Here is a 25,217-nt window from a genome sequence, read left to right on the forward strand (position 1 = left end):
TTACCATAGATTTGTACAACGGCATTATAATATTAGCTGTTTTGTTCTCAATACCCTTCCTAATGATCCCAAGCATAGCATTGGCCTTCTTCACTGCTGCCGCACATTGGGTCGACACATTCATCGACCTGTCCACCACCACCCCAAGATCTCTCTCCTGATCTGTACAGACAGCTCAGAACCCATCAGCCTATATCTAAAGTTTTGATTTTTTGCCCCAATGTGCATGACTTTACACTTACTGACATTGAAGCGCATCTGCCATTTTGCTGCCCATTCTGCCAGTCTGGAGAGATCCTTCTGGAGCTCCTCACAATCACTTCTGGTCTTTACCACTCGGAAAAGTTTGGTGTCGTCTGCAAACTTAGCCACCTCACTGCTCAACCCTGTCTCCAGGTCATTTATGAAGAGGTTGAAAAGCACCAGTCCCAGGACAGATCCTTGGGGCACACCGCTTTTCACCTCTCTCCATTGTGAAAATTGCCCATTGACACCCACTCTTGCTTCCTGGCCTCCAACCAGTTCTCAATCCATGAGAGGACCTGTCCTCCAATTCCCTGACTGTGGAGTTTTTTCAGTAGCCTTTGGTGAGGGACCGTGTCAAACGCCTTCTGAAAGACCAGATATATAATGTCCACGGGTTCTCCCACATCCACATGCCTGTTGACCTTTTCAAAGAATTCTATAAGGTTTGTGAGGCAAGACTTACCCTTACAGAAGCCATGCTGATTCTCCCTCAGCAAGGCCTGTTCGTCTATGCGTTTTGAGATCCTATCTTTGATGAAGCATTCCACCATCTTACCCGGTATGGATGTTAGGCTGACCGGCCTATAGTTTCCCGGGTCCCCCCTCTTTCCCTTTTTAAACATAGGTGTGACATTTGCTATCCTCCAATCTTCTGGCACCATGGCCGTTTTGAGGGACAAGTTGCATACCTTAGTCAAGAAATCTGCAACTTCATTCTTCAATTCCTTAATAACTCTTGGGTGGATGCCATCAGGGCTTGGTGACTTATTGATCTTTAATTTATCAATGAGGTCTGAAACATCTTCTCTTTTAACCTCTATCTGACAACTCCTCGGTTAGGAGGGGCCGTTCGGGCAGCGGTATCTGCCCGAGGTCTTCTGCCGTGAAGACAGATGCAAAGAACTCATTTCTCTGCCATCTCTAAGTCTCCTTTTATCTCCGCTTTCCCTCCCTCACCATCCAAAGGGCCAACCGCTTCTCTGGCGGGTTTCCTGCTTCTAACATATTTGAAGAAGCTTTTATTATTCCCCTTAATGTTGCTGGCCATGCGTTCCTCATAGTCTCGCTTGGCCTCCCGTATCACCTTCTTACATTTCTTTTGCCAAAGTTTTTGCCAAAGTCCTTTTTATTTTACTCATTAGGGCAAGACTTCCATTTATGGAAGGAAGCTTCCTTGCCCTTCACAGCCTCTCTAACTTGGCTGGTTAGCCATGCGGGCACCCTCCTGGATTTAGTGGAACCCTTATTTCTTTGCGGTATACACCTCTGCTGGGCCTCTATTACTGTTGTTTTAAGCAGCCTCCATGCACTCTGGAGAGATTGGACTCTTTTTACCCTCCCTTTCAACCTCCTTCTATCCAGCCTCCTCATTTGAGGGAAGTCCACCCGTCGGAAGTCAAGGGTTTTTGTTAGAGATTTGCCTGGTATTCTTCCCCCAACGTGCATGTCAAAATGGATCGCAGCATGATCACTGTTCCCCAATGGCTCAGTAACAGTTACATCTCTAACCAGGTCCTGCGTACCGCACAATATTAAATCCAGAGTCACCTGCCCTCTGGTGGGCTCCGTGACTAGCTGCTCTAAGCCACAGTCATTTAGCACGTCAAGAAATCTGGTTTCCTTATCGGATGCTCCTCTCCCTTCCCCACCTTCCCCCTGCTTTCCCCCTACCCCGACTTACCATTCTACCGCCCAGCGCTCGCCTGGAGCTCTGAGCAGTGTTTGCCCCTGCACAGGCTCGTGCGGAGCCAGTGCTGGTGCTGGCCCAGCAGTAGGTGTCACATTAGTGCCTTACACTGCACGCCAGCACTGGGCCGCTATAGGCCCATCAGGATTGAGCCCTAGGTCTCCTGGAAGCATCAGTGAAAATGTCTCCACTATCTCCAAAGTCCACAGTTCCAGTCATAAGCAGTGAAGCAGCTGCAGCACAGAGACATAGTATATATCTTTGCTGTATCAGAGCAAAACCAAAGCTTGTACAGCAGAGTTATTGTATTGAACACAAGACTAGGCAAAAGCATTCAGGCACAAGCTCTTCTTTAAATATTTCATGGTAAGCCTGGAAAGTCTGCCAGGTCAGTTTGTTGAGAGCTTCTGTCAGTTATTGCTGGGTTAGGTGGACCATCATTCTGATTCAGGATATGCTGGTTATTCATATACTTAACTGAGCTGTAGCCACCCCCAGGGATGTCCCATCTCTGGAACCTGAGACAATATGTCAAATGCGGCCCTCTTCTGGTGGTGTGCCAGCCTCTGCTCCTCCCACCCCCTGGATTGGGAAAAGGGGGTGAAGTAGGCATGTGTAAGAGAGGAGATTGGTGGACTAGTAGAGCACTGGAGGGGGCCTAATTTAACACACTATTCCAATGGTTCCCAAACTGGTGGATTGTGACCCACCAGCCTGGGAATCAGAGGCCAATGCTCCTTAAAGGAGCGGTGAGGAGGGAAGGCAGCAACATGTTCCCCAGGATCACGCTGCTGCCAGGGACAGGAGGGGGGTTTTCTACTTACGTTCAGCCAGTGCTGCGTTCTTGGGGGGTGTGGTGAGCCCTCCAGTTTTGCCTGCAAAACTGTTTTTTAAAAAGGGCACTTCCGGTTTTCATGATGAAACTGTAAGTGCCAGTTTTTTTTTCAGTTTTGCAGGCATGCGGAGCCCTGCAAAGGGCTCTCTGCACTTCTGGGCCCTCCCAGGACTGCACCACTGGCTGAAGTAAGTAGAAAACCTATATCCCTAGCAGCAGCGCAATCCTGGGGATAATGTTGCTACCTTCCTCCTCCCCTCCAACAACTTACACTGCTCCCAACTCCCATGTAGGAGTTTGGGAAGTACTACTCTGTTCTCTTCCACACTTCCTCTTTCATGCCATCTCCCTTTTTCAGTCCAAGGAATGGGAGGAGGTGACTGGTTGGGTGGAGGTAAGCAGCCCTGCCAATCTGGCTGCAATCGGAACTGACCATGTCACTCACCTTTATGGATGGGCCACCCCTCATCTGTGTTTCCCTTTTATTTTTGGAACTTCTAGATAAATGAGCACCATTTTCTGTACTTGCCTAGACAGCATTCTCTTTTGTATAGTACAGTCTTTAGATTACAGGACCATAAAATAAGGAGAGACCCAGATGGTCATTTAGTTTGACTTTAGGTTATGTCCAGATCAACACTCTTGTCACATTTCATTGCATTTCAGTTTTGCCCATCAATAACTTGGAATAAATCTTCCCTTGTTGTCCCAAGCTCATGCAGCTCCCTGTCACAGAATTGCCTGCTCAGCTATTGATTTTTTTTAAATAAAGGAATGACCTTGCATAGAATTTCCATCCACCCACCTCTCCAATAAACTTGAACCAGTTTGTTGAGATGGGATTTCATCATAAACAGACTGAAGGGCTGGTGGGCTGGGAGATGAAGCAAGACAGATACATGAGCTTGGCACACCAATGTGCTGGCCAATAATTGGAATGGTAAACCAGGAAATTCAGCAGTTGCGAAGTAAGTAGAGGAAATCTCTGAAGGCAGCTGGGCCAGAGGCTTTATAAGTTCAGGTGACACTTCATTGGCCCCTTACTTCACAGGACCTTTGCTGAGCTAGTAGCTGGTGAAGCACTCTCCAGCCATCTGAAATGATTTGAGTCCAAACACAGGTTCTTCTTCTTCTTGCAAGTGGACACAGTGATGCAGAGCGTAAGGTGTATGGATCTGGCTGTCAGACTCTTTGGTTCAAGGTCCACAAAGGCATATAAAGACTCTGTGATTAGGCTGCAGTGTTATGGTATAATCACAGTTGTACAGAAATGAGGATATGGAAAAATGGTGTGTATGCATATACATAATTTAAGTGATGAGTCCAACTGTGGAGCTGCCTTTGGTCCTTCAGATGTACAACCTTCCTTAGATAATCAAGTTCAGGAGCAGCCGTGTCTGTTTCCAGCAAAAGCCATCTCTGTAGCGTGCTGATTGGCTTGCTCTTGTGAAAATGACAAGGCTGCCTCCTTCTCCCCCTTCCCAGCCAGCTGTGCAAAAGTACCAATTGGATGGCCCCTGTGATACTCATGGAGCTACTTACTAGAGTAGTGTTTCAAATGGAAAAAAGAAAATTGGCCTATAACAAGGCACTGCACAGAAGTTTAACAGGATAAGCATGCCAGGTAACTCTCAAAATGCTGTCGCTGAAAGCTTGCCTAGATCAGTGCTGCATTTGGAGGGAGGTATGCGTGCCATATTATAAGGAAGCCCAATGCCCCTCACAGCACCCAAAACTCACACCGATTTCTTGTGTATGTAAACTTAGATGAAGGGGTGCACAAGTGAAATGATAGAAATCCACTCTTTTGGTCATGCAGGAAGAGGAATTGCTTGAGGAGATGAAAGTAAAATAAAAGCATCATCTCTGATGTTTGCTTTCTAGTTGTAGTTTTCCACATGTAATACATTACAGAAAGTTGCAGTTATGGAATGCAAAACATGAATTTTTTTCCCCTTATCCTAAAACTTGTTCTGGCAAGCTCTGGCTGGAATACTTTCATAGAGTATGTTGTTATGTTGGCATTGTAACAATGTTGCTGTGGTAACATCATGATGTCATGGGCAACTTAGGGCCCAATACTATCCAACTTTCCAGTTCCAATGCAGCTCCAAGGTAAGGCAACAGATGTTTCCTTATCTTGAGGAGGCCTCCCTGACTGCTCCCCCCCACTGCAGGATGCAGTGGAAAGCTGGACATGATTAGGACCTTTCATGTTTAAAACTATAGAATGCATCAAGGATTCCGAGTTCTCCCCCCCCCCCAAACATTCATTCGTATTTAAAGTCCTTATAGGATTCTTTCTCCTATCTCTGGCTTTGTTAGTAAAGTCCGCAGGTTCACATTCTCACCATACAGTTGCTATCTGACAAGCAAAAAAAACCACTCTATGCCAATGAGAACTTTTCTCCCAGAACAAGTTGCAGCTACAGAGGTCTCAATTAGGATCAGGCTCATCATGGGATAGGGAAAGGCTAACTCCTATACACATGTTCCTGGGAGTAAGTGCCATTTAACACAAGGGACTTACTTCTGAGTAGACATGCCTACGATTGGGCAGGAGGTCTGGTCTAGAGGGTAGAGCCTCCATTTGCCTGAAGATAACATCTGAAGGTCGCCAGTTTGAGGCCACCGGCACCGTGAATGGCGAGACCTTGAAGCAGCTGACAAGCTGAGCTGAGTTATTCCACCTGCTCTTTGGTATGAGCGAAGAAGCGTCTTGGCTGCCCTCCATGTGAGAGATGAAGGAGCTGCTTGTCAGCTTGGGTGGGAGGAAACCGGAGGCCAGAATGTGATACCAGATCCATCTGAAATGTTGTGGTTCTTGAAAGACAGAACCTTTCTTCGATTGTAAAAATCCCTACGGGGATTTAGAACAGCCTGCCCATGTAAACCGCCTTGAATAAAGTCTGAGGAGAAATCTGACAACCAAGAAAGGCGGTATATAAATACCTGTATTATTATTATTAATTATTATTATTATTATTATTGTGCTGTGGCATCTCATTCACCCCATATACTGGAAGTGTAAAGGGTTAAAGCCCCGTATGCTCCATTTGGAAAAGGAGCCTTGTGCAGTAGCTCCAAGGCACAAATCACACGATAGGCGTTTTGTTAAGTCTGGCCCTGAAATACTGCTATAGTGCACTTCAAGTACTGAAAGTATTATTAGTGTTATCTTTTGGAGTGGAAACTATAACAAATGAATTGGTTTTCAGACACATTTAAAAACACATAAAATATGGTGCCATATCCAGCACAGGTTAAACACAGACAAACCAGCTATGAACACAAGTATAAAGCACAGGTATTTTCAGGAATGTCACACATTACCTACATCCTTCATCAAGAACATGTTTATTAGGACATAGTACAACTTGGACAAATTGAATGCAAATTCCCTACAAATATATAAATCCTTGTAACATATATGTGCGCGCACACAAAAACAAATTCGACAAACATTACAGACACTATAAAACATTTTTTCTTGGGTGGACATTTTCACATCTGACCGTTTGAGTTATGAATTAGATACAATTTGTGGTTTACTGGTACTGGGCATGGCAGTTCATCTGACTACACACATTTTATCACAAGCACTTGAAAGTGATGGTGATATATCAAACTAAAAATATGACATTTTAAATGCATGTTATGAGTACTGAACAAAACTTACATTTCTTCAGAATGTTGGGTGCTTAATATCACAAATGCAGGGGAAAGCCCTTGAAATAAAAGTGAAACCCTTTTAAGATCCACTGGTTTCAATGGAAGGGTAAGCTCATACTATCTCCCAAATTCTTCCACTGAAATAAATGGAAACTCGAAGTATATAGCTTTTGTACAGATTATGTTATGCCAATAATCTCTCTCTCTGACTCTGTGTGTGTGTGTGTTTGTGTAAAAAATGATGATTTCAGTAAATGTATACTACTATAAGGGATTTTGTGGGGAAAAAATGGCATATATTGTATTATTTTCTGGTAGTATGCAACATGTTTTTTTATGCACGAGTGTCTTCTTGCTTCATGACACATTGCATGTGATTCCCAACATTATATGCTTGTTATAAAGTCCTTAAAGAGTTATAAACATTAATAATATTTCATTTATTTAGAATGTCAATAAATTGGAGCAAATGTCAATATACAGTTTAACTCTGAGCTCAGTTCATACTGTGTCTTCATACTGTGTCTTCAGCTGGCTCACCGGCCCCTGTGCTAGTAGAAGGTGGGGCGGATTGGGCCCAGGAGGGGGGCAGGATCAGTGAATGCCTCTTCTGCAGTAGCATCTCTTCTAGGCCTGGTAGACTTACATGGAGCTACTTGGACTTCTGACAGCTAAATGGGTGGCGGAGATCTGAGTAGCCCCATTGGGAAGGCTGGGGCATTATTCAGGGTAAGAGCAGACTGGAGCATTAGAGTATCTTGAGGAGAGATACAGCCTGCTCCTGATGAAACAGCAGAAGACTTGGGGCCCCGCTGCACCAGTGCTTGTTAGGATTGGGCTGCCTATGTATTGTCACACAATTTTAATAATTGTTCTTCTGGGATGTGAAAAGTTTGCTCCTGTACTACAGAATTAAAACCAAAGTCTTGAATTGTTTTAGTGATACAGAATTATTCTCTTTTGAGTCACCTTTTCCCTGGGTGAAATTTGAACCATAAACTTTGTTCTATAATCAGTAATGTTTGTATAGCCCCATAAAAATATGTCCATAAGTCCTCTCCCAATATATTTTCTGGAGAAAAACGGTTTAAAACCTCTGAAGCACTTTATAACAACTCTTTTATGCTTATTCTTTGTTTTCAGCTTAGCTAGACATTCTACAATACAAAGGCTGCAATCCACTCAACTGCCAGGAGTGGAAGAAAAAAAAATGTGCATGGATCCACAAGTCCTTGTGCAAACTATGTGCACAAGAAACTATACCATTAGGCCGCCTTTTGGTACAGCCTGACTTGTACAATGAAAATAGCTGCTCCTCAAGCAGAAGTTGCCTCATGCAGAAGCAGTTTCTGCATGCTGATCTCTCTATCACAGGAAAGGTTCTGTAATGCTTTAATGAAGTAGATATACACACATTTGAAGAGAAGAAGAGCAGGCAAACACACATCCCTTCAGTGTTGTGGAGCACACTCTGGATAGCTGATTCCTGAGTGGCATCGTGGCTAAGAGACTGGGCTGTGAGACAAGGTTCTCCCAGTTTGAATCTCACCTTTGCCATGAATTCACCAGCTGGCCTTGAGAAACCAACTCAGCCTGAACTTCCCAGCAGCAAAGTGGGAATAGTAATACTTATTTGCTTTATAGGGATGTTCTAAGGATTATAGCAAGCTCTGCACACCCAGAAAGTCAATGCTATATAAATGCTAAGTATTATTATTTAATTAGCTTGAATGTTAAAAATGATCACCCAGTTCCCACAGTCATTTCTTCCCATTTATGGGCCTACCAAAGAATCGCACTGTGATGCTAGCACCTCTTTTCTTTGTGCATTTTAAAAGATTGCACAAGATTGTGCATTTCTTGGTGCAAAATCCACCGGGAAACATGTGGAACCCCAGCTTATGTCCAATTGCACTATTAGATCTCTGTTCCTCCACAATTTCAGTGGAGCTTATGCAGCAAAAGTTTCTCAGTGATTATATCCCAGAGCAATTTTCCCCAGCATTAGAAATAAGAGACAGTTTAGAAGAGTATATATGCATTGCATCTGACATGGTTCTGGTTAACCTCATTTTGTACTGCTGTGTGAATTAGTAAGCTTTTTGTACTGCTATATAAATTAGTAAGCTACAGCAATGTAAGATCAGGCACCTAGTTAGGCAATTGTTCTTGCTTCATCCTCTTCTATTGCTTTATCTTTTTTAAAAAAATTTATAAGTAGAATAAGACAGAATACTAGAAAACAAAACATTAAATTATTCTTAAAAAAATAATAAATGGGCCACAAAATTGTGGTCAGCATTCCTTTGATGGATAAATGTAATAAATAAGAATAGAAAAGAGACATTTAGGTTAACTATGCTACATCTATGGCAATTTCACATATTTAATTGCTTATTTCATTGCAACTGCTGCTAAGAAGACATACAATCCAGAAACTCGTGGCATATACATTGGCAAAAGCCATAAACCATGAGAATAACAAGACTTGAGGGAACAAGGCTGACAAAGACTACCCCAAGGGTGACTTTCTTTGATACCAGTAAGTAGATCCCTAAAGGCAAGGAACTAAAATATAGCAAACCTAGCAACCAAACTAGGATTCGAATTGAAGTCTGGAAGAGCAAGGATGTACAGTTCCACACTGTCCAGTTTTGGGGCACAGATGCAACAGAGTCAAAGCTTGTGGGTCTATAGAATTCCACAACAGGTGTTGAGTTCAGGGCTGGAGGGCTCTCTCGCTGCACTTCCATTATGGTTATAACCAGACAGTTGGAGGAAGTATGAGAAGGGCTAACAAGAGAGGCCAATCTTTTCGGAGTCAGCAAGAGTTCTGTAGGATTATCCGGTAGGCACTTCTTGCCCTTTCCTCCATAAGCCAAATTTATGAGGATGTTGTTGTCATCAGGAAGACTATTGACCTCATCATCAGGCAGGCATGTCTCAAACCTACAGAATGGGCAAACTATAACTCCTTGTGGAGAGTCGCCAAAGTCTATGATCTTGCAAAGGCATTTGGCACATACTCTGTGGCAGCACTCCAGTACTTTAGGTTTTCTCTGTCTCAGGTTATAGCGGTTGTAACAGATTTTACATTCAAGCTCATCTGAGCCCTGGGACTCCACTGTATCCTCTGGCAATAGGCTGGTCATTTCTTTCTAATGCGCTTTAGACTTCTGCTGATGTCAACCAAAGACTGGTCTTTTTAACCAAGGTTTTAGATTTCGTTTCTGGTTATCACATCTCATATATCAGTTGGGACGAAAGCACCAATGGTCTTCACTCATTTTCAACTTCTCTACATCATTATCTGCTTTGTCCTTCAGTATCTTTCATGTATCCATGTGGAAGATTCAATATGGAGTTTCTACAAAGAGGGGGCAAAAAGACAAATGAATTCAGGTCAAGTCCTTATTTACAATTATGTTCAATACCTGTGAGGCTAGTCTCATTCAACATATGTATAGTTTTTTATTATTTTTTTCAAGGCAGGCTACCAGGGTTTTTCCCCTTTTAGGTTCACAACAAGAAAGAGGAGTAATAAGGTTACCTGGCCCAAGGTAACCAGTTAGCTTCTTGGCAGAGCAATGGCCCAGTCCTAACCAAGGCCTGCACTGGTGGAAAGAGCAAGGGGTTTAATACATACATGCCCATGCACACACACATAAACATTGCACACATTGTATATGTGCCTACACAGCAAAACCTTGTACATTCATCTGGTTAGCAACCAGAGCATGGAAGAAAGTAAAAAATGGATGAATGTCAAAGCAGAGCCTTGTTTTTAGCTTGCAAATTTATTTCGGCTGGCGAAAAACGTAAATAACAAACTATATAACACATGCAAATGCATGCAAAATATAAATAAACAGAAATATAACAAAAATAAACAGAATGTTGATGACCATCATGGAAGGTTGGATAAAATAGCGAAAAAGGAGAGCACGTGGATAAAAACTGGAAAATGATTAAAGTCAAGTGGATAAAATTGAATACAGAATGTCTAACAATGTCCCTTATCCTAGCCATTACTCTGCCCTCTTCCTTCATAATTGTAGCTTTGTTATGTTTTAAGGATTGGTTTTCAGGAATCTGCCTTTACCACAAAAATACTGACAATATTTTTGGGGAGAAGGGCTGCAGAGCTATTTTCAACCTCAAACAAAACTGGTTACTTAAGGCTAAGGGGGCATCTCATGGTCCCACCCCCATAATGCAGAAGAAGTCAAAAGTAATTAGTTTGAGTGTGCAGAGGTACATAGCTACAATTGCACAAATTCTCTGTTATTTATAAGTAAACATATGTTATCCCTGCAATCCCAAGACGAATAAATATGCATTTGTGGGAGACACACTGTTAATAATACTGGGATAAAATGGGGAAACAATGGAAATGAAAAAGCAATACAACATGCTGATGTGGATATGTCCCAGATTTAACATTCATGTTTTCTTATGCTCTGTTCATTAGACCCATCTGCTTTTCAGGATTTTATGGATGTTGCTTCACAGACAAGACAGATGCCTTTCAACATGCTTCCTCACAAATTATATTTTGTCTCCTTTCCTGGCAGCCAAAAGGGAATGAAGTACAATATTTGCATGCTTCTACCAAAATGAACTGCAAAACATGAAAAGCACAAAAAGAAGCATAGATCATTCTCCGTTTGACATCTGAAGCAATCTGTCTACAGGGCACTATGTTATTACTCATTTTATATAGTGCAAAGTTTTCCATTAATCTTTACAAATTAATCTACATCAAATTTAGTTCAATTTTAGTTTGTTTTGGCACATACAGAACCAGCAAACCGAGGTCTGTTTAATCAGCTAACTAACTAGATAGCAAAAATTTTGACTGCAAGCTTTAAAAAAGATAGAGGAAAACTCCTTTCCAAAGAGAAAAGAATTCCTGCTGTTTGGCTATGAAACAAAGCACACTAGGGTAGAAAAAAATGGGTGGGGGGGGGAAAGCATCTTACATAGAAGATGGTGGTTCTACTATGTTCTTACCTGCATAATAAAGTGGCATTTTCCACCATCCCCCCAACTGGATTAGTGAGAGGGAAAAGTTTTGTACTCTTTTCATAACAAAATTGACTCGGAAGGATTTAGAATATCCCTCTCCCCCTCATAAAGGCAGGCAGAGACAATGGGACAGTAGAGAACTAGATTTTCCATCCAATGTACTGCTAAAAGTGAGCCAAAAGGACCTCTTTAGCACATTGTGATGTGTTGAAACAGCAGTGCCCCTACAGAATAGGTGCAGAAGGAATTGCTTTATCTGAAAGCCAGGTCAGGTGTTATACTCACCAGAGGTCACTGTTAAAGGTGGCAGATGGTTACATTTTTAGGGCCTTGTGAGCAACAGTGCACCACTCAAAACTTTTGACTGCTAAAATATTTCTATCAGACTTCTTTGGGATTTGCTACCTCTGCTTTCAACTGGAAACCACCGAAAAGTGATAGAGAAAAAAGGGATAGGAGCAGCAATGTATGCTGGAACATCAAAAGCTGTATGGCTTGGTAGGCCACCTCCTGAAAGGAATGCGTGTATTGCAACTTGGATCTTGATTTCCACATTTGGAATTGACCAGAACAATATCTGTATGCAAAAGAATACTGTGTAAACACTAAATGGAAACACTACACCTTTCATTTGAGATGTTAAAGACTGATAGTTGATGTTACAGAATTTTCATGCTATATCTTAGCAACATCAGCTTTCAACCCAGTCCTATCTTTCCTTCCCTGCTGACACCATGATGACAAAATGGCTACTGCTGCATTCTGCGAGGAGAAAGGAGCCACAGAGGTCTCCTCTGGGTAGGGCAACATTTTTTCCCTTACCCAGGGGTAAGCCTCCATGGTGCTGGGTCTGCTTGGACCTGCACCAGACTCAATCTGCCTCTCCCACTCTGCCAGCATTTGAGCCTGATAGGTTTGTTCTGTTTATCAACATATTTCCTAATACTTTACTGGCTGTCTCACAAAGGACAACTTAGATTAAAATTATACAATCTTAAACAAGTAAGGGTATGTAATGTTTTATAAAGCTCATTTCTCACCAAGGGTATCTTAAGTCTTTTTGAAATTGTACAGATGTTCTTTAAGCCTCTCCGGCTATCTGAGTCAATAGTTGCTTTCTTAGGATCAGTGAAATACCAGCACGAACTCAGAAAACAGCTGTATTTGTATTCAAAAGACTCCAGATGCTGTCTCATTCAGAAGTGAACACCACACAGGATTTCTCTAGCTTATGTTCGGTGGCTTATTAAAATTTAAATCTCTCTACTTGTCCTGGTGTTTGTATAGACACATTCTGGTTTTCCTGCAGCTAGTGGTTACTCAACCTGTTTCATGCCACATTTTCTGCTGGCTTTGGACAGCTTTCGACATTTCCATGTCAATTTTAATCAAATGTGTCACACTGTATTAGACTTACAGGACATAGTATAACGGTTTGCTTTTGGTTCATAAGAAAGGGGGGAAAGTCTTACTACATTCTTTATATGATCAACTTATTCTTACTGGCAGAAAAGTAAGCTTTTGTGCTTTTGTTTTAAATTCTTTCAAAAGAAGATCTAAAATATAAGGCACAGGGAAGACAGCTGACCGCAGCCCCAGCAACAACAATGTGTCTAATGTAAGTGTTGTGTTTTATTGCTACATCATAAACACCCATTGTTGGGTAACCAACAACACAATCCTAATCATGTCTACTCAGAAGTATGTCTGATTGAACTCAATGGGACTTATAGCCCAATCCTGAGCCGTCTGGCGCCCAAGGCTGCAGCAGCGCTCAAATGGCTGCAGCTGCATCCTATGGTCATTTGGGCAGCTGCAGGTGGCTTCCGGTGCCTCCTTGAGGGAAGGGGACATTTGTCTCCTTCCCCCGTGTAAGAAAAGTAGCCCTGCAATGGAACTACTTGATTGCACTGGCTAAATCCCAGTGCAGGGAGTCCCTTGTTGGACCAGAAGGTCCCTCCCCCTTCCCACCCCTCTCCCTTGGGTCCTTCCCCTCCTGCGCTCCTCCACTCTCTCCCTTGGTCCTTCCCCTCCTACCTCTCCCCTCCCCCACCATGCCTTCCCCCAATCCCTGCCCCGGAACGCCTCCCGCTTCCCTCCTGCTTGACTTCCCTCTCTGGACCGCACTCCATGTGCCCTTAAGGGGGCAGTGACAGAGGTTCGCTGGCTAGGGCATCACAATGCCTCAATTTTGGAACCTCTGATGTAGCCAGAGTTATTGAAATATTCCACCATTGAGATGGATAGGGCTTATCCTAGAGCAGGGGTCGGCAACCTTAAACATTCAAACAGCCATTTGGACCCGTTTTCCGGAGAAAAGAAAATCTCAGGAGCCACAAAACCCTTTTGACATCTAAAATGCAGATAACACTGCATATATAGTTTTTTTTACCTTTATGATCTGCTGCAAGCTCCCCTTCCTGTGCTAACCAGACAATATACTTATTGTCAAGATAGATATATCTTGACTGAGGGCCCAATCCTATCTAACTTTCCAGCACTGATGCAGCCCAGACTTAAGGAAACAAATGTTCCCATACCTTGTGGAGGCCTCTGTGACTGACTCCCCACTACAAGATGCAGTGCATGCCCCATTAGAATGGCTGCACCGACACTGGAAAACTGGATAGGATTGGGCCCTGAGACGGCACTCTGAGGCACACACAGGGTGACCAGATGTCATAACAATAAAAGACAAGTCACCCCAAAATGTAGGATATTGAAGAAAAATGTAGGACCACAAAATAAAAGCTAAAAACACTCATCTATATTGATTATATATTGATCATATATTGATCAACATATAGATTATATATTTATTATATATTGTATTATTGATCTCATGTGCCTAATTTAAAATTACTTATTATTGAATTTAAAACTGTATTACATATAATTTATTAATTACAAGAGGGGATGCGTTGCTTGCTCTCAGGGAAAAGCAGGACATTTAAGTTCTTTTCCAGGATATGGGGCTAAAAAATAGGACATGTCCTGGAAAAAGAGGACCTCTGGTCACCCTGGGCACACACTGGGGCGGTGCATGCTAAGACGGCACCCTTGAATTTAGCACTCTTCATTTTCCCCAGGTCAACCCCCATCTTTCTTGCTCCTGAAAGAGCACCCCTTTCTAAGGCTCCCACAGCCCCATCTCTGCCTTCCTGCTCCCCATGGCACCCCAGAAAAGCAAGGTAAAGATGGAGTTACACAGGCAGCCCGTCCACAGCCTCCCTCTTCCCCACCCACCCACCCTTGTAAAGTCAACACTCCCCCCTCTCCCACTGCTCTGCCTCACCTATTGCCCTACAAGACAGTGAGATCATCCCCATTGCCTCACTGTGCCAAGCCCCACCCCACAGCTGTGTGCACAGGAGATGCCTACAAGGGGACTGCAGGCGCCTTCTGCCCTCTCCTGGGAGCTGCCCCTGCCTCCCCCCACCCAGGCAGCCCTGCCTGGGCTCCCCCTCCTGCCTCTGCGCCCCCCACCGACCTCCTACTGGAAGCCCACCCGCCTGGCGCCTCCACCCCTTGCCAGCCACACTCAGGGTGGCAGGAAGCCAGGAGGGGTGCCTGGCTGCTGTCAGCAACACTCACCATATACAGGACGTAGAGGGCGCACAGCGCATTACGGGAGCAGGCGAAGCCCCAGCACACCATCTTCCCAGGCAGGAGTGGCCAAGCCCCCCTTTCCCTCCCCCACAGCACAAAACAATCTCCTGCCCCTTTAAATCCCAGCCTGCAGGAGCCAGAGCAGCAGCTGCCCATCCTGCCCCTTTAAATCCCAGCCTGCAGGAGCCAGAGCAGCAGCTGCCTGTCCTGCCCTTTTAAATCCCAGCCTGCAGGAGCCAGAGCAGATGGCTGAAAGAGCCGCATGCGGCTCTAAAAACACAGGTTGCAGATCCCAGTCCTAGAGGAACCCACTGATGATCCACAGATGGAGGAGTGGGTAATACAGCCAGTGATATAATTGTTTTCCCCACCAGGAAAGTTCAGACTCCCTTATCAACACACCCATTAAGCAATATTAAGTACACGGACATTCTTGTGAATAGAATTGGATGGGATTGCTTCACCTAGCAATCCTATGCATGTTTACTTAGAAGTAAGTTCCACTGTGTTCAGTGCAGCTTACTCCCAGGAAAATATGCATACAATTGCAGACTTACATTGATTAAAATAAATTTTACACATAAAAAAGTTACCATATTTTTTATTATCTTGAAAGGGCCCGTTTCTCTTAATGTCATATAATTTACAATTTACTAAACAAAAGCTATCACTCATTACTAGAAGTAAAGTCCACTGTTAATATTTTCTTCTTCATCACAACTGGAGAATGTGAAAGATTCCCTTTTACAGTAACATATAAAAATGATTTCAGTTACATGGAAGATGAAAGTTAGTCACGACTGTGGAAGATCCAGGTATTGAAGTAATAACAATGATCAAAGATGTGGTGACTTTCAAGCACACTTTATCTGCTTCGATGTGTCTGTAGATCTTATAGTATAAAGGAAGCCACTAGAGTTTCACACTCAAAGGCAAGGGGGAAGCAAGTTTCTTTTATGCTTATTTTTCCTGTTAAAAAATAGATTACATGTCACATTCCCATGGTCAGGTCACTACTAAGCCCAGTATAATTTTTTTTTAAAAGGTTGAAGTTGAAAATTATTGTATTAACATAAGTCATTTCTAAAAGTCGGTGTTTGTATGAAATAAAGAGTACAATCCTATCCTGCGCTGGAACAGGCAAGCCAGGAGACTTGGGCTGTACCCAGCACAGGATAGAGACCAAAAGCGGCTCAGCCAGAGGCAAGGGGAAACTTTTCCCCTTTCCTCTGGGAAAGGTGCCCTTTCCCCTATGGGTCTCCTTGGACTTTTGCTGCATCTTGAGGTGGCACAAGTCCGAGGAGAGCAGAGCGGCTTGAAGCAGCTCCGATCTCCCCAAGAATGGGGGTTGGGATTGCAGCCTAACTGTCCTGGATCAGTTAATGCTCACTGTACTTTGTATCCTGACAGCTTGACAAAACTGAATTGCTTCAGTGAAGCACGTAACAAAACAGAACACTAGCCAAGTAATTAGCAGCTGTCAATAGCTACCATTATATGGTGCTATAATGGCCAGTAAAATTCTTAGCAAGAAGATGTACCACCAGAACTATTAAGTTACTAACCACTAATATTTTTACCATCCAGGAATTTGTCTTCTTTAAATCATGTGCTGGGTACTTTGCAGCCTAATTTTGCTAATTTATTCAGGGCACAAACTACTGTCTTAAATACTCCACTCCTGACATCTTGTCAGGTTAACATCCTTTGTGTGTCAAGACATTTGAAATTATAATCAGAGTTGTGTCTGTTAAAGAAATTGTGCCAAGGCAACTGACATTCTGTGCCAAGAAAAGTTGAATTCTGGAGTTCGTGCATTGTGAAAATTAAACAAATGTATATCCATTTGCTATTCATTAACTACTTGATTAATGGGTTATACATTTTAAGATAATATTTTGGCTCATTTCTTTTTCTCCTTCTAGGCTACTTCTGGGAGAAGAAAGGGATATACAGCTTGGGGCCAAATCCCATCCAATTTTCCGGCACTGGTGCAGCCGCAGTGCAGCCCCACGGCAAGGGAACACATGTTCCCATACCTTAAAGAGGCCTCTGTGAATGCCTCCCCACCACAGGATGCAGTGCAACGCCCCATTGGCACAGCTGCACTAGCTCTGGAAAATTGGATAGGATTGGGCCCCCACAATCTGACAAGGAAAATCAAGGTCAGCCCTTTGAACATACAGTTGTGTGCCACATAACAACGGGGATTGGGACCATGATCCCTGTTGTCAAGTGGTGCTTGATGTAATCCAGTCCCTCCACAGAGAAGGGGATGCTCTGCTCCCCTCCCCTCCCCTGCCCTCTGGAGGGTTGTCTGAGCCTCCCAGAGGCAGTGCACGTGTGAGCACTGCCTCTGAAAGGCTCAGACTGAGGGAAATCGCATTTCTAGCACAACTTCCAGTTTCACAGAGGAACCTGGAAATCACACGAGAGACGCAATTTCCCTCAGCCTGAGCCTTGCAGAGGTAGTGCTCAGAAGTGCGCTGCACCTGGGAGGCTCAGACAACTCTCCGGAGGCTCGGAGGGTGGGGGTGTGCGAACCCAACGACCACATGACCACACATATGTTCCACATATATGTGGTCCCAGTGTAAGCTGGTAGGTTGCTAAGGGGCGCACACCTGAATACAGGAAGCTGCCTTTGATCAAGTCAGATCAGTGGTACAAATAGTTATTCCAAATGGGGGTCTTTTCCAGCCTTACCTAGAGATACCAGGGGCTGAACATGGGAACTAATTGCAAAGCACATGATGTATCGCTAATCTATGGCCCCTTCTCTTGGTCCCAAATTCTCAGGTTTCACTAGCATTTCCCAGACTTTTCACAAAATTTGTAGTCTTAACTGTTAGAAACATTCTTTCTTGCTTTTGAGGGAAGTCTGAGATTTTCAAGATCCTGAATCCTGCACACACAACTCAATGCTTCACTTGTGTGGCACTGTAGATTGTGGAGCCCTTATTAGAACAGACACCACTCTGAACAAGAAGCTTCTGAAATCCCAGCACATCAGGACCAGGATAGTTCTCTCCTGGCCTTGAAAGTGACAACTTTTCAGTTTTCCTGGGATATTGATACCACTGCATACTGAAGAGCTTTTTGCATGAGAAGATGAGACCAGAGTCAGAATAAGCTGTAAAAGCAAGCACTTTTGGTGGCAAATAATAGTATTTGCTAAATTTGCCAAAAGAGCTTTTGTGAGTCAACCAAGTATTTCCAGAGAATTCTTGTCAGTGTAAGTTACTTTGTATACCATTTATATAAAAGGATGACTCATGAAGAGGAATGAAGTTTATAGAATGAGAACAAAGAATGAAGGTTTCACAACTTGCCAATAAGGGAATTCTTTTTAAATGCAATGTTTTAAAAGATTTTCATGCTTTAGGTCAGGAGAGGAGGCCTTAGAGCAGAGGTATTTGTACTCCATAGTGAAACTTGGGTTGGGCATCGGCAGCAGCTTCCCCATGTGAATCTCAACAAGGGCACAGAATGTGCACATAGGCTGCAATCCTAACCACACTTTCCTGAGAGTAAGCCCCATTTAATAAAATAGGACTTACTTCTGCATAGACCTGGTGGTTCCCAAACTGTGTGTCGTGGTGCACCAGAGCAGTACAAACAGGACTTTGGTGCTTGCTACATCTCCCCTCTGTTTCTGAGGTTGATTGGATACACAGCTTGACAGAGTGGACAGGCTAGGAGCCTGTGGCAAGACAGTCATGCTGAGGGAACATTCATGCCACATCACAATACATATGTAAGTCCGCTTATAGCAATCTGTCTTGCTGGATTGGGGCAAATGTGTTTACTTCTAGGTATTATTTATACAGTACTTTAATGCTTAAGCAGAAGCAGCCTAGAGGCAGAAAATGAATGCTACCTGAGACAGAAAGTGAGAATTACATAAGAGGAATGACTGAAGAGCTCAAAACACAGGAAGAAGATAGACCAGGTGGAGCCTGTTTATTTGCAGAATTTCTATCTGTGAATCTGGCTCTACATAGGTCCCTAGGACCTGCTTGGAGCCAGACTTGGCCCCACCTAAGCCCTCTGGAGGTGACTGGAGCTGTGCCTCTGAGGCTTTTGGGGGCCTTTCTGAGCCCCTTAGAGGCTGCGTACAACATCCATGGGCTTCAGAAAGGCCTCCCAAGGTCCTAGAAGGGCCTCTGTTCCAGTTTTAGCCCTGGAAGTGCCCTTCTAGGACCTCCAGAGGCCATTTTGAGGCCTCTGTGGCTGCATGCGGCCTCCACGGATTTCTGAACAGCTCCAGACGCAACTGGAGAAAAGCTCTGGTCGTGTTTGGAGCTTGGTTGGGTTGGTTGGTTGGCAACCTTCAGTCTCGAAAGACTATGGTATAAGCCTACAGCACCCAGTATTCCCAGGGGGTCTCCCATCCAAGTACTAACCAGGCCTGAACCTGCTTAGCTTCTGAGATCAGATGAGATCGGGCATGTGCAGGGTAACAGTTGCTTGGTGGACCCTGAATTTTGTGTGACTTTGTTTCACACTAAATTTGGTATTTGTGAGGGTTCCAGGAACTAAACTCTTGTGAATAATGCGGGTCCACCTATAATTCTATATTTTGGTGTTTGATACTCATAGAAAGATAATGTAATGCAGATGCCCTACCACATTCCAAGAAGGAATGAAGGCTTGGCCATGCCTTGCTGAGGATTCTCATCTGGTCTTAGGTTATCTAGAAAAGAGCTGGGTATATAGCATCTACAGTCCAGTTGACAGCTGTCATGTAAGGCTGACTAAGGCCTAGCTCCTCCCTAGCTGTACAGCGGACTCTCTCCCTTCACCCTGGCCCTCCTATGGAAAAAAAAGAGCTATGCCAATCCATGGCAAAAACAAGAGGGATATATCCAAAAGTAGTGAAGACAATTCATCTTATATTTAGGAAATGGCTTGATGCCAGTTTCTTTCAAGATAGGAACATAAGAACAGCCCCACTGGATCAGGCCATAGGCCCATCTAGTCCACTTGCCTGTATCTCACAGTGGCCGCACCAAATGCCCCAGGGAGCACACCTGGTAACAAGAGACCTGCATCCTGGTGCCCTCCCTTGCATCTGACATAGCCCATTTCTAAAATCAGGAGGTTGCACATACACATCATGTGTATGTGTACGGCTTGTAACCCGTAATGGATTTTTCCTCCAGAAACTTGTCCAATCCCCTTTTAAAGGCATCCAGGCCAGATGCCGTCACTACATCCTGTGGCAAGGAGTTCCACAGACCAACCACACGCCAAATCAAGAAATATTTTCTTTTGCCTGTCCTAACTGTCCCAACACTCAATTTTAGTGGATGTCCCCTGGTTCTAGTGTTGTATGAGAGGGTAAAGAACATCTCAATATCCACTTTAACTTTCCCATGCATAATTTCGTATGTCTCAATCATGTCCCCCCTCAGGCGTCTCTTTTCTAGGCTGAAGAGGCCCAAACGCCGTAGCCTTTCCTCATAAGGAAGGTCCCCCAGCCCAGCAATCTTTTGCTCTCAATAGTTGCTCTCTTTTGCACCTTTTCCATTTCTACTATATCCTTTTTGAGATGTGGCGACCAGAACTGGACACAATACTCCAGGTGTGGCCTTACCATCGATTTGTACAACAGCATTATAATATTAGCTGTTTTGTTCTCAATACCTTTTCTAATGATCCCAAGCATAGAATTGGCCTTCTTTACTGCTGCTGCACATTGGTTCAACACTTTCATGGAGCTGTCCACGGCCACCCCAAGATCCTCTCCTGGTCTGTCACAAACAGCTCAGAACCCATGAGCCTGTATGTGAAGTTTTGATTTTTTGCCCCAATGTGCATGACTTTACACTTACTGACACTGAAACGCATCTTCCATTTTGCTGCCCATTCTGCCAGTTTGGAGAGATCCTTCTGGAGCTCCTCACAATCACTTCTGGTCTTCACCACTCAGAAAAGTTTGGAGTCATTCTGCAAACTTAGCCACCTCACTGCTCATCCCTGTCTCCAAGTCATTTATGAAGAGGTTGAAAAGCATCGGTCCCAGGACAGATCCTTGGGGCATACCGCTTTTCACTTCTCTCCATTGTGAAAATTGCCCATTGACACCCACTCTCTGTTTCCTGGTCTTCAATCAGGTCTCAACCCAGGAGAGGACCTGCCCTCTAATTCCCTGACTATGGAGTTTTCTCAGTAGCCTTTGGTGAGGGGCCGTGTCGAACGCCTTCTGAGAGTCCAAATATATAATATTCATGGGTTCTCCCTTATCCACATGCCTGTTGACCTTTTCAAAGAATTCTATAAGGTTGGTGAGCCAAGACTTACCCTTACAGAAGCCATGCTGATTCTCCCTCAGCAAGGCCTGTTCATCTATGTGTTTTGTGATTCTATCTTTGATGAGGCATTCCACCATCTTACCTGGTATAGATGTTAGGTTGACCGGCCTATAGCCTGGGGTCCCCCCTCTTTCCCTTTTTAAAGATCGGCGTGACATTTGCTATCCTCCAATCCTCTGGCACTGCAGCTGTTTTGAGGGACAAGTTGCATATTTTAGTCAAGAGATCAGCAACTTCATTCTTTAGTTCCTTAATAACTCTTGGGTAGATGTCATCAGGGCCCATTGACTTATTGATCTTTAATTTATCAATGAGGTCTGAAACATCTTCTCTTTTAACCTCTATCTGACTTAATTCCTTGGTCAGGAGGGGCCGTTCGGGCAGCGGTATCTGTCTGAGGTCTTCTGCCGTGAAGACAGATGCAAAGAACTCATTCAATTTCTCTGCCATCTCTAAGGCTCCTTTTATTTCCCCTTTCCCTCCCTCACCATCCAGAAAGCCAACCGCTTCTCTGACGGGTTTCCTGCTTCTAACATATTTGAAGCTTTTATTATTCCCCTTAATGCTGCTGGCCATGTGTTCCTCATAGTCTCTCTTGGCCTCCCGTATCACCTTCTTACATTTCTTTTGCCAAAGTTTATGTTCCTTTTTATTTTACTCATTAGGGCAAGACTTCCATTTATGGAAGGAAGCTTCCTTGCCCTTTACGGCCTCTCTAACTTGGCTGGTTAGCCATGCGGGCACCCTCCTGGACTTAGTCGAGCCCTTCTTCCTTTGCGGTATACACTTCCACTGGGCCTCTATTACTGTTGATTTGAGCAACCTCCATGCTCTCTGTAGAGATTGGACTCTTTTTACCTTCCCTTTCAACCTCCTTCTAACCAGCCTCCTCATCTGAGGGAAGTTTGCTCGTTGGAAGTTAAGGGTTTTTGTGAGAGATTCTTTCCCCGATGTGGATGTTGAAACGGATCGCAGCATGATCACTGTTCCCCAATGGCTGAGTAACATTGACATCTCTAACCAGGTCCTGAGTACCGCACAATATTAAATCCAGAGTCACCTGTCCTTTGGTGGGCTCCATGACTAGCTGCTGCAAGGCACAGTCATTTAGCATGTCAAAGAATCCTGTCTCCTTTTTGTGACCAGAACACAAATTGACCCAGTCAATATGAGGATAATTGAAGTCCCCCATGATTACAACCCTGTCCCTCCTTGTGACCTCCCTGATCTGTTTCCTCATTTCAAGGTCCCCTTCCAGTTTCTGGTCTGGAGGATGATAGTACGCCCCCAGTATTACATCACTCCTCAGGCCTGGTAATTTAATCCATAGAGATTAAATGGAGTCGGACCCACCTTCAATCTCTACTTTGCTGGATTCTATCCCTTCCTTAACATAAATGGCCATCCCACCTCCAACCTGCCCCTCCCTGTCCCTCCTATAGAGTTTATAGCCCGGGATTGCGGTATCCCACTGATTTTCCGCATTCCACCAGGTTTCCATTATGCCCACTATGTCAATGTTTTCCCTTGTCACCAGACATTCCAGTTCTCCCATCTCTGCTCGGAGACTTCGGGCATTCGCATAAAAGCATTTGTACATGGAATGCCGCAGGATGGGCATTAGCTCCTTTGGATTAGCTCCTTTGTCCCTGAATCCTCTCATTGTGCCAAACCGTCTATCACATTCCATCAGGCTACCATTCCCAATTTCTTCTCCTACTCTGTCTTTGCCTTGTTATTCTCTAACCTCCCCATCCTCATCCCATAGGGATGAGGAGTTCCGAACCAGATGCCCCCCGGCTCCTGTTGGCCTTTCCCCAGGGATTAGTTTAAAAGCTGCTCTGCCACCTTTTTAATGTTATGTGCCAGCAGTCTGGTTCAATTCTGGTTCAAGTGAAGCCCGTCCCTCTTGTACAGGCCCCGCTTGTCCCAAAACATTCCCCAGTGCCTAACGAATCTAAAACCCTCCTCCCTACACCACCGTCTAATCCACACATTGAGACCCCTGATCTCCGCCTGCCTAGTTGGCACTGCACGTGGAACAGGTAGCACTTCAGAGAATGCTACCTTTGAAGTCCTGGCTTTCAGCTTCCTACCGAATAGCCTAAATTTGGCCTCCAGGACCTCCCGGCTACACTTGCCCACATCGTTGGTGCCAACATGCACCACAACCACTATCTCCTCCCCAGCACTATCTACCAGCCTGTCTAGACGAGAAGTGATGTCTGCAACCTTTGCACCAGGCAGGCAAGTCACCATGCGGTCCTCACATCCGTTGCAAACCCCCCTCTCTATGTTTCTAATAATCGAATCTCCCACTACAAGAAGCCTCTGACCCCCCTCCCGCCGAGGAGTATCCTGAGTGTGTTTGGATACAGGCCCGTCCCCTGGAGAAGGGGTCTCCCCTAGGGGACTGTTTCCCTCCTCTCCAGGATGACATCCTCCAGCCCCAAGACTTCCCACCCAGGCAGCTGAGGAGCTGCACGCCTGAGGTTGGGATGAAGCCTGATTGTCCCTGGAAGTCTCCCCATGGTCCTTCTCTGCCTGCCTCTGCTTCTCCAGGTCGGCCACCAAGGCTTCAAGGGAGCGGATTTCCCCGAGTCCCTGGAGCTCCTTGCACCGAGGACACACCCATGACTTATGTCCCAGAGGCATATAATCATACATGTTGCACTCGATGCAAAACACTGGATAGCCCCCACCCTGCTGCTGGCTGTCTGACTGCATAGCTTTTTTATTTTGTTTGTTTTTGTTTAGGGGTACTTAAAAACCCTACACTGGTTAGCAGCCCTCTTCTCAAGGGAAGAGAAGGGCGGTATCTGGGGCCCTGGCTTCCTTGCCCAGATGCTAAACTCGTGGTGCCTTACCTGGCACTTTGTTCCTGAGGCACTGGGTTCCCAGAGGCCACACGCGCTTCTGCGTGAAATGAAGAAAGACAACATTTTTTTCTCTCAAGGTTGCAAATAGCATTAAAACAAAAAAAACAACAAAACTGGTTTCATACAATATTTCCTGATATTGCTGCCATAAATTTTATAGCTCCAATTACTCTCCCTAGGCATAGGCATAACAACTAATGTATCCACCCCTTTTCCAGGATCTGCTTTCAGGCTGGTGTGGTCTCTTTCCCAGGTCATGCCCACTCAAGGGATAGTGCTATTCTGATGAATGCTGCTGTACCTCTGAAGAGCAGCAGCAGCATTATCTTGACACAAGAAGAAACAGCATTATTTGCATTATTATGCCTTCTCAAGCATTCATTATATCAGCCAATAACTGCTAACATTTCAAAAGTCTGAGATTTTCAGTAGCAATCCAATTTATATTGCAGAATGATTTTCCAGATTTTAAAAGGATATGTTGCATGAAGATTTGAATTTTTAATTAAATTTGCTTCAACTCACTCCAAATCCACGTGCTGTTTTTCTGACATATACCAATATATCAGTTCAGGAGTGACATTTGTTTAAATGGCTGTAAATTAAGAGAAAGAAAATTTTGAATTACTAACTATAGGAAATCATAACAGATGTTTGAGTCACAGGAGGGTGCAGTCTGCACTCTTTTGAAGCCCACGGCAAAACTCCCATTGATTTTAATTTTTTTATGCTAATTCAGACACAGAGTAGGAATATATGTGGCTTATGTTTACAACCAGATTTGAATACCAAGTGCCAACGAAGCTACTTATAGCATACAAACTATGGGTTAAAATCATGTGTGGAAATAAGATAAAGCAGTACTTGGCTTGCATAAAAGACCAAAAATGAAAATTAATTAGAGCTTGTTATATTTGTTTGTGCAACCATCATCTGCCCTTACT

At 44.2% G+C, this 25,217-nt stretch overlaps 1 protein-coding gene across 1 annotated transcript; it reads right to left on the reverse strand.

Annotated features, from left to right (window-relative positions):
* Positions 1-8,854: 8,854 nt before the first annotated feature.
* RNF182 (ring finger protein 182) lies at positions 8,855-9,592 on the reverse strand. Its single transcript, XM_066626416.1, has one exon. It carries the CDS (start codon positions 9,590-9,592, stop codon positions 8,855-8,857), a length of 738 nt encoding a protein of 245 aa, XP_066482513.1.
* Between the last annotated feature and the right edge of the window lie 15,625 nt (positions 9,593-25,217).

This window comes from Tiliqua scincoides, chromosome 4, assembly GCF_035046505.1.
Source record: "Tiliqua scincoides isolate rTilSci1 chromosome 4, rTilSci1.hap2, whole genome shotgun sequence".
NCBI lineage: Eukaryota > Metazoa > Chordata > Lepidosauria > Squamata > Scincidae > Tiliqua > Tiliqua scincoides.

What these genes read in the sequence shown, in the direction of transcription:
- RNF182 (XM_066626416.1), bottom strand. Translation starts at nt 9,592, where the DNA reads ATGACCAGCCTATTGCCAGAGGATACAGTGGAGTCCCAGGGCTCAGAT.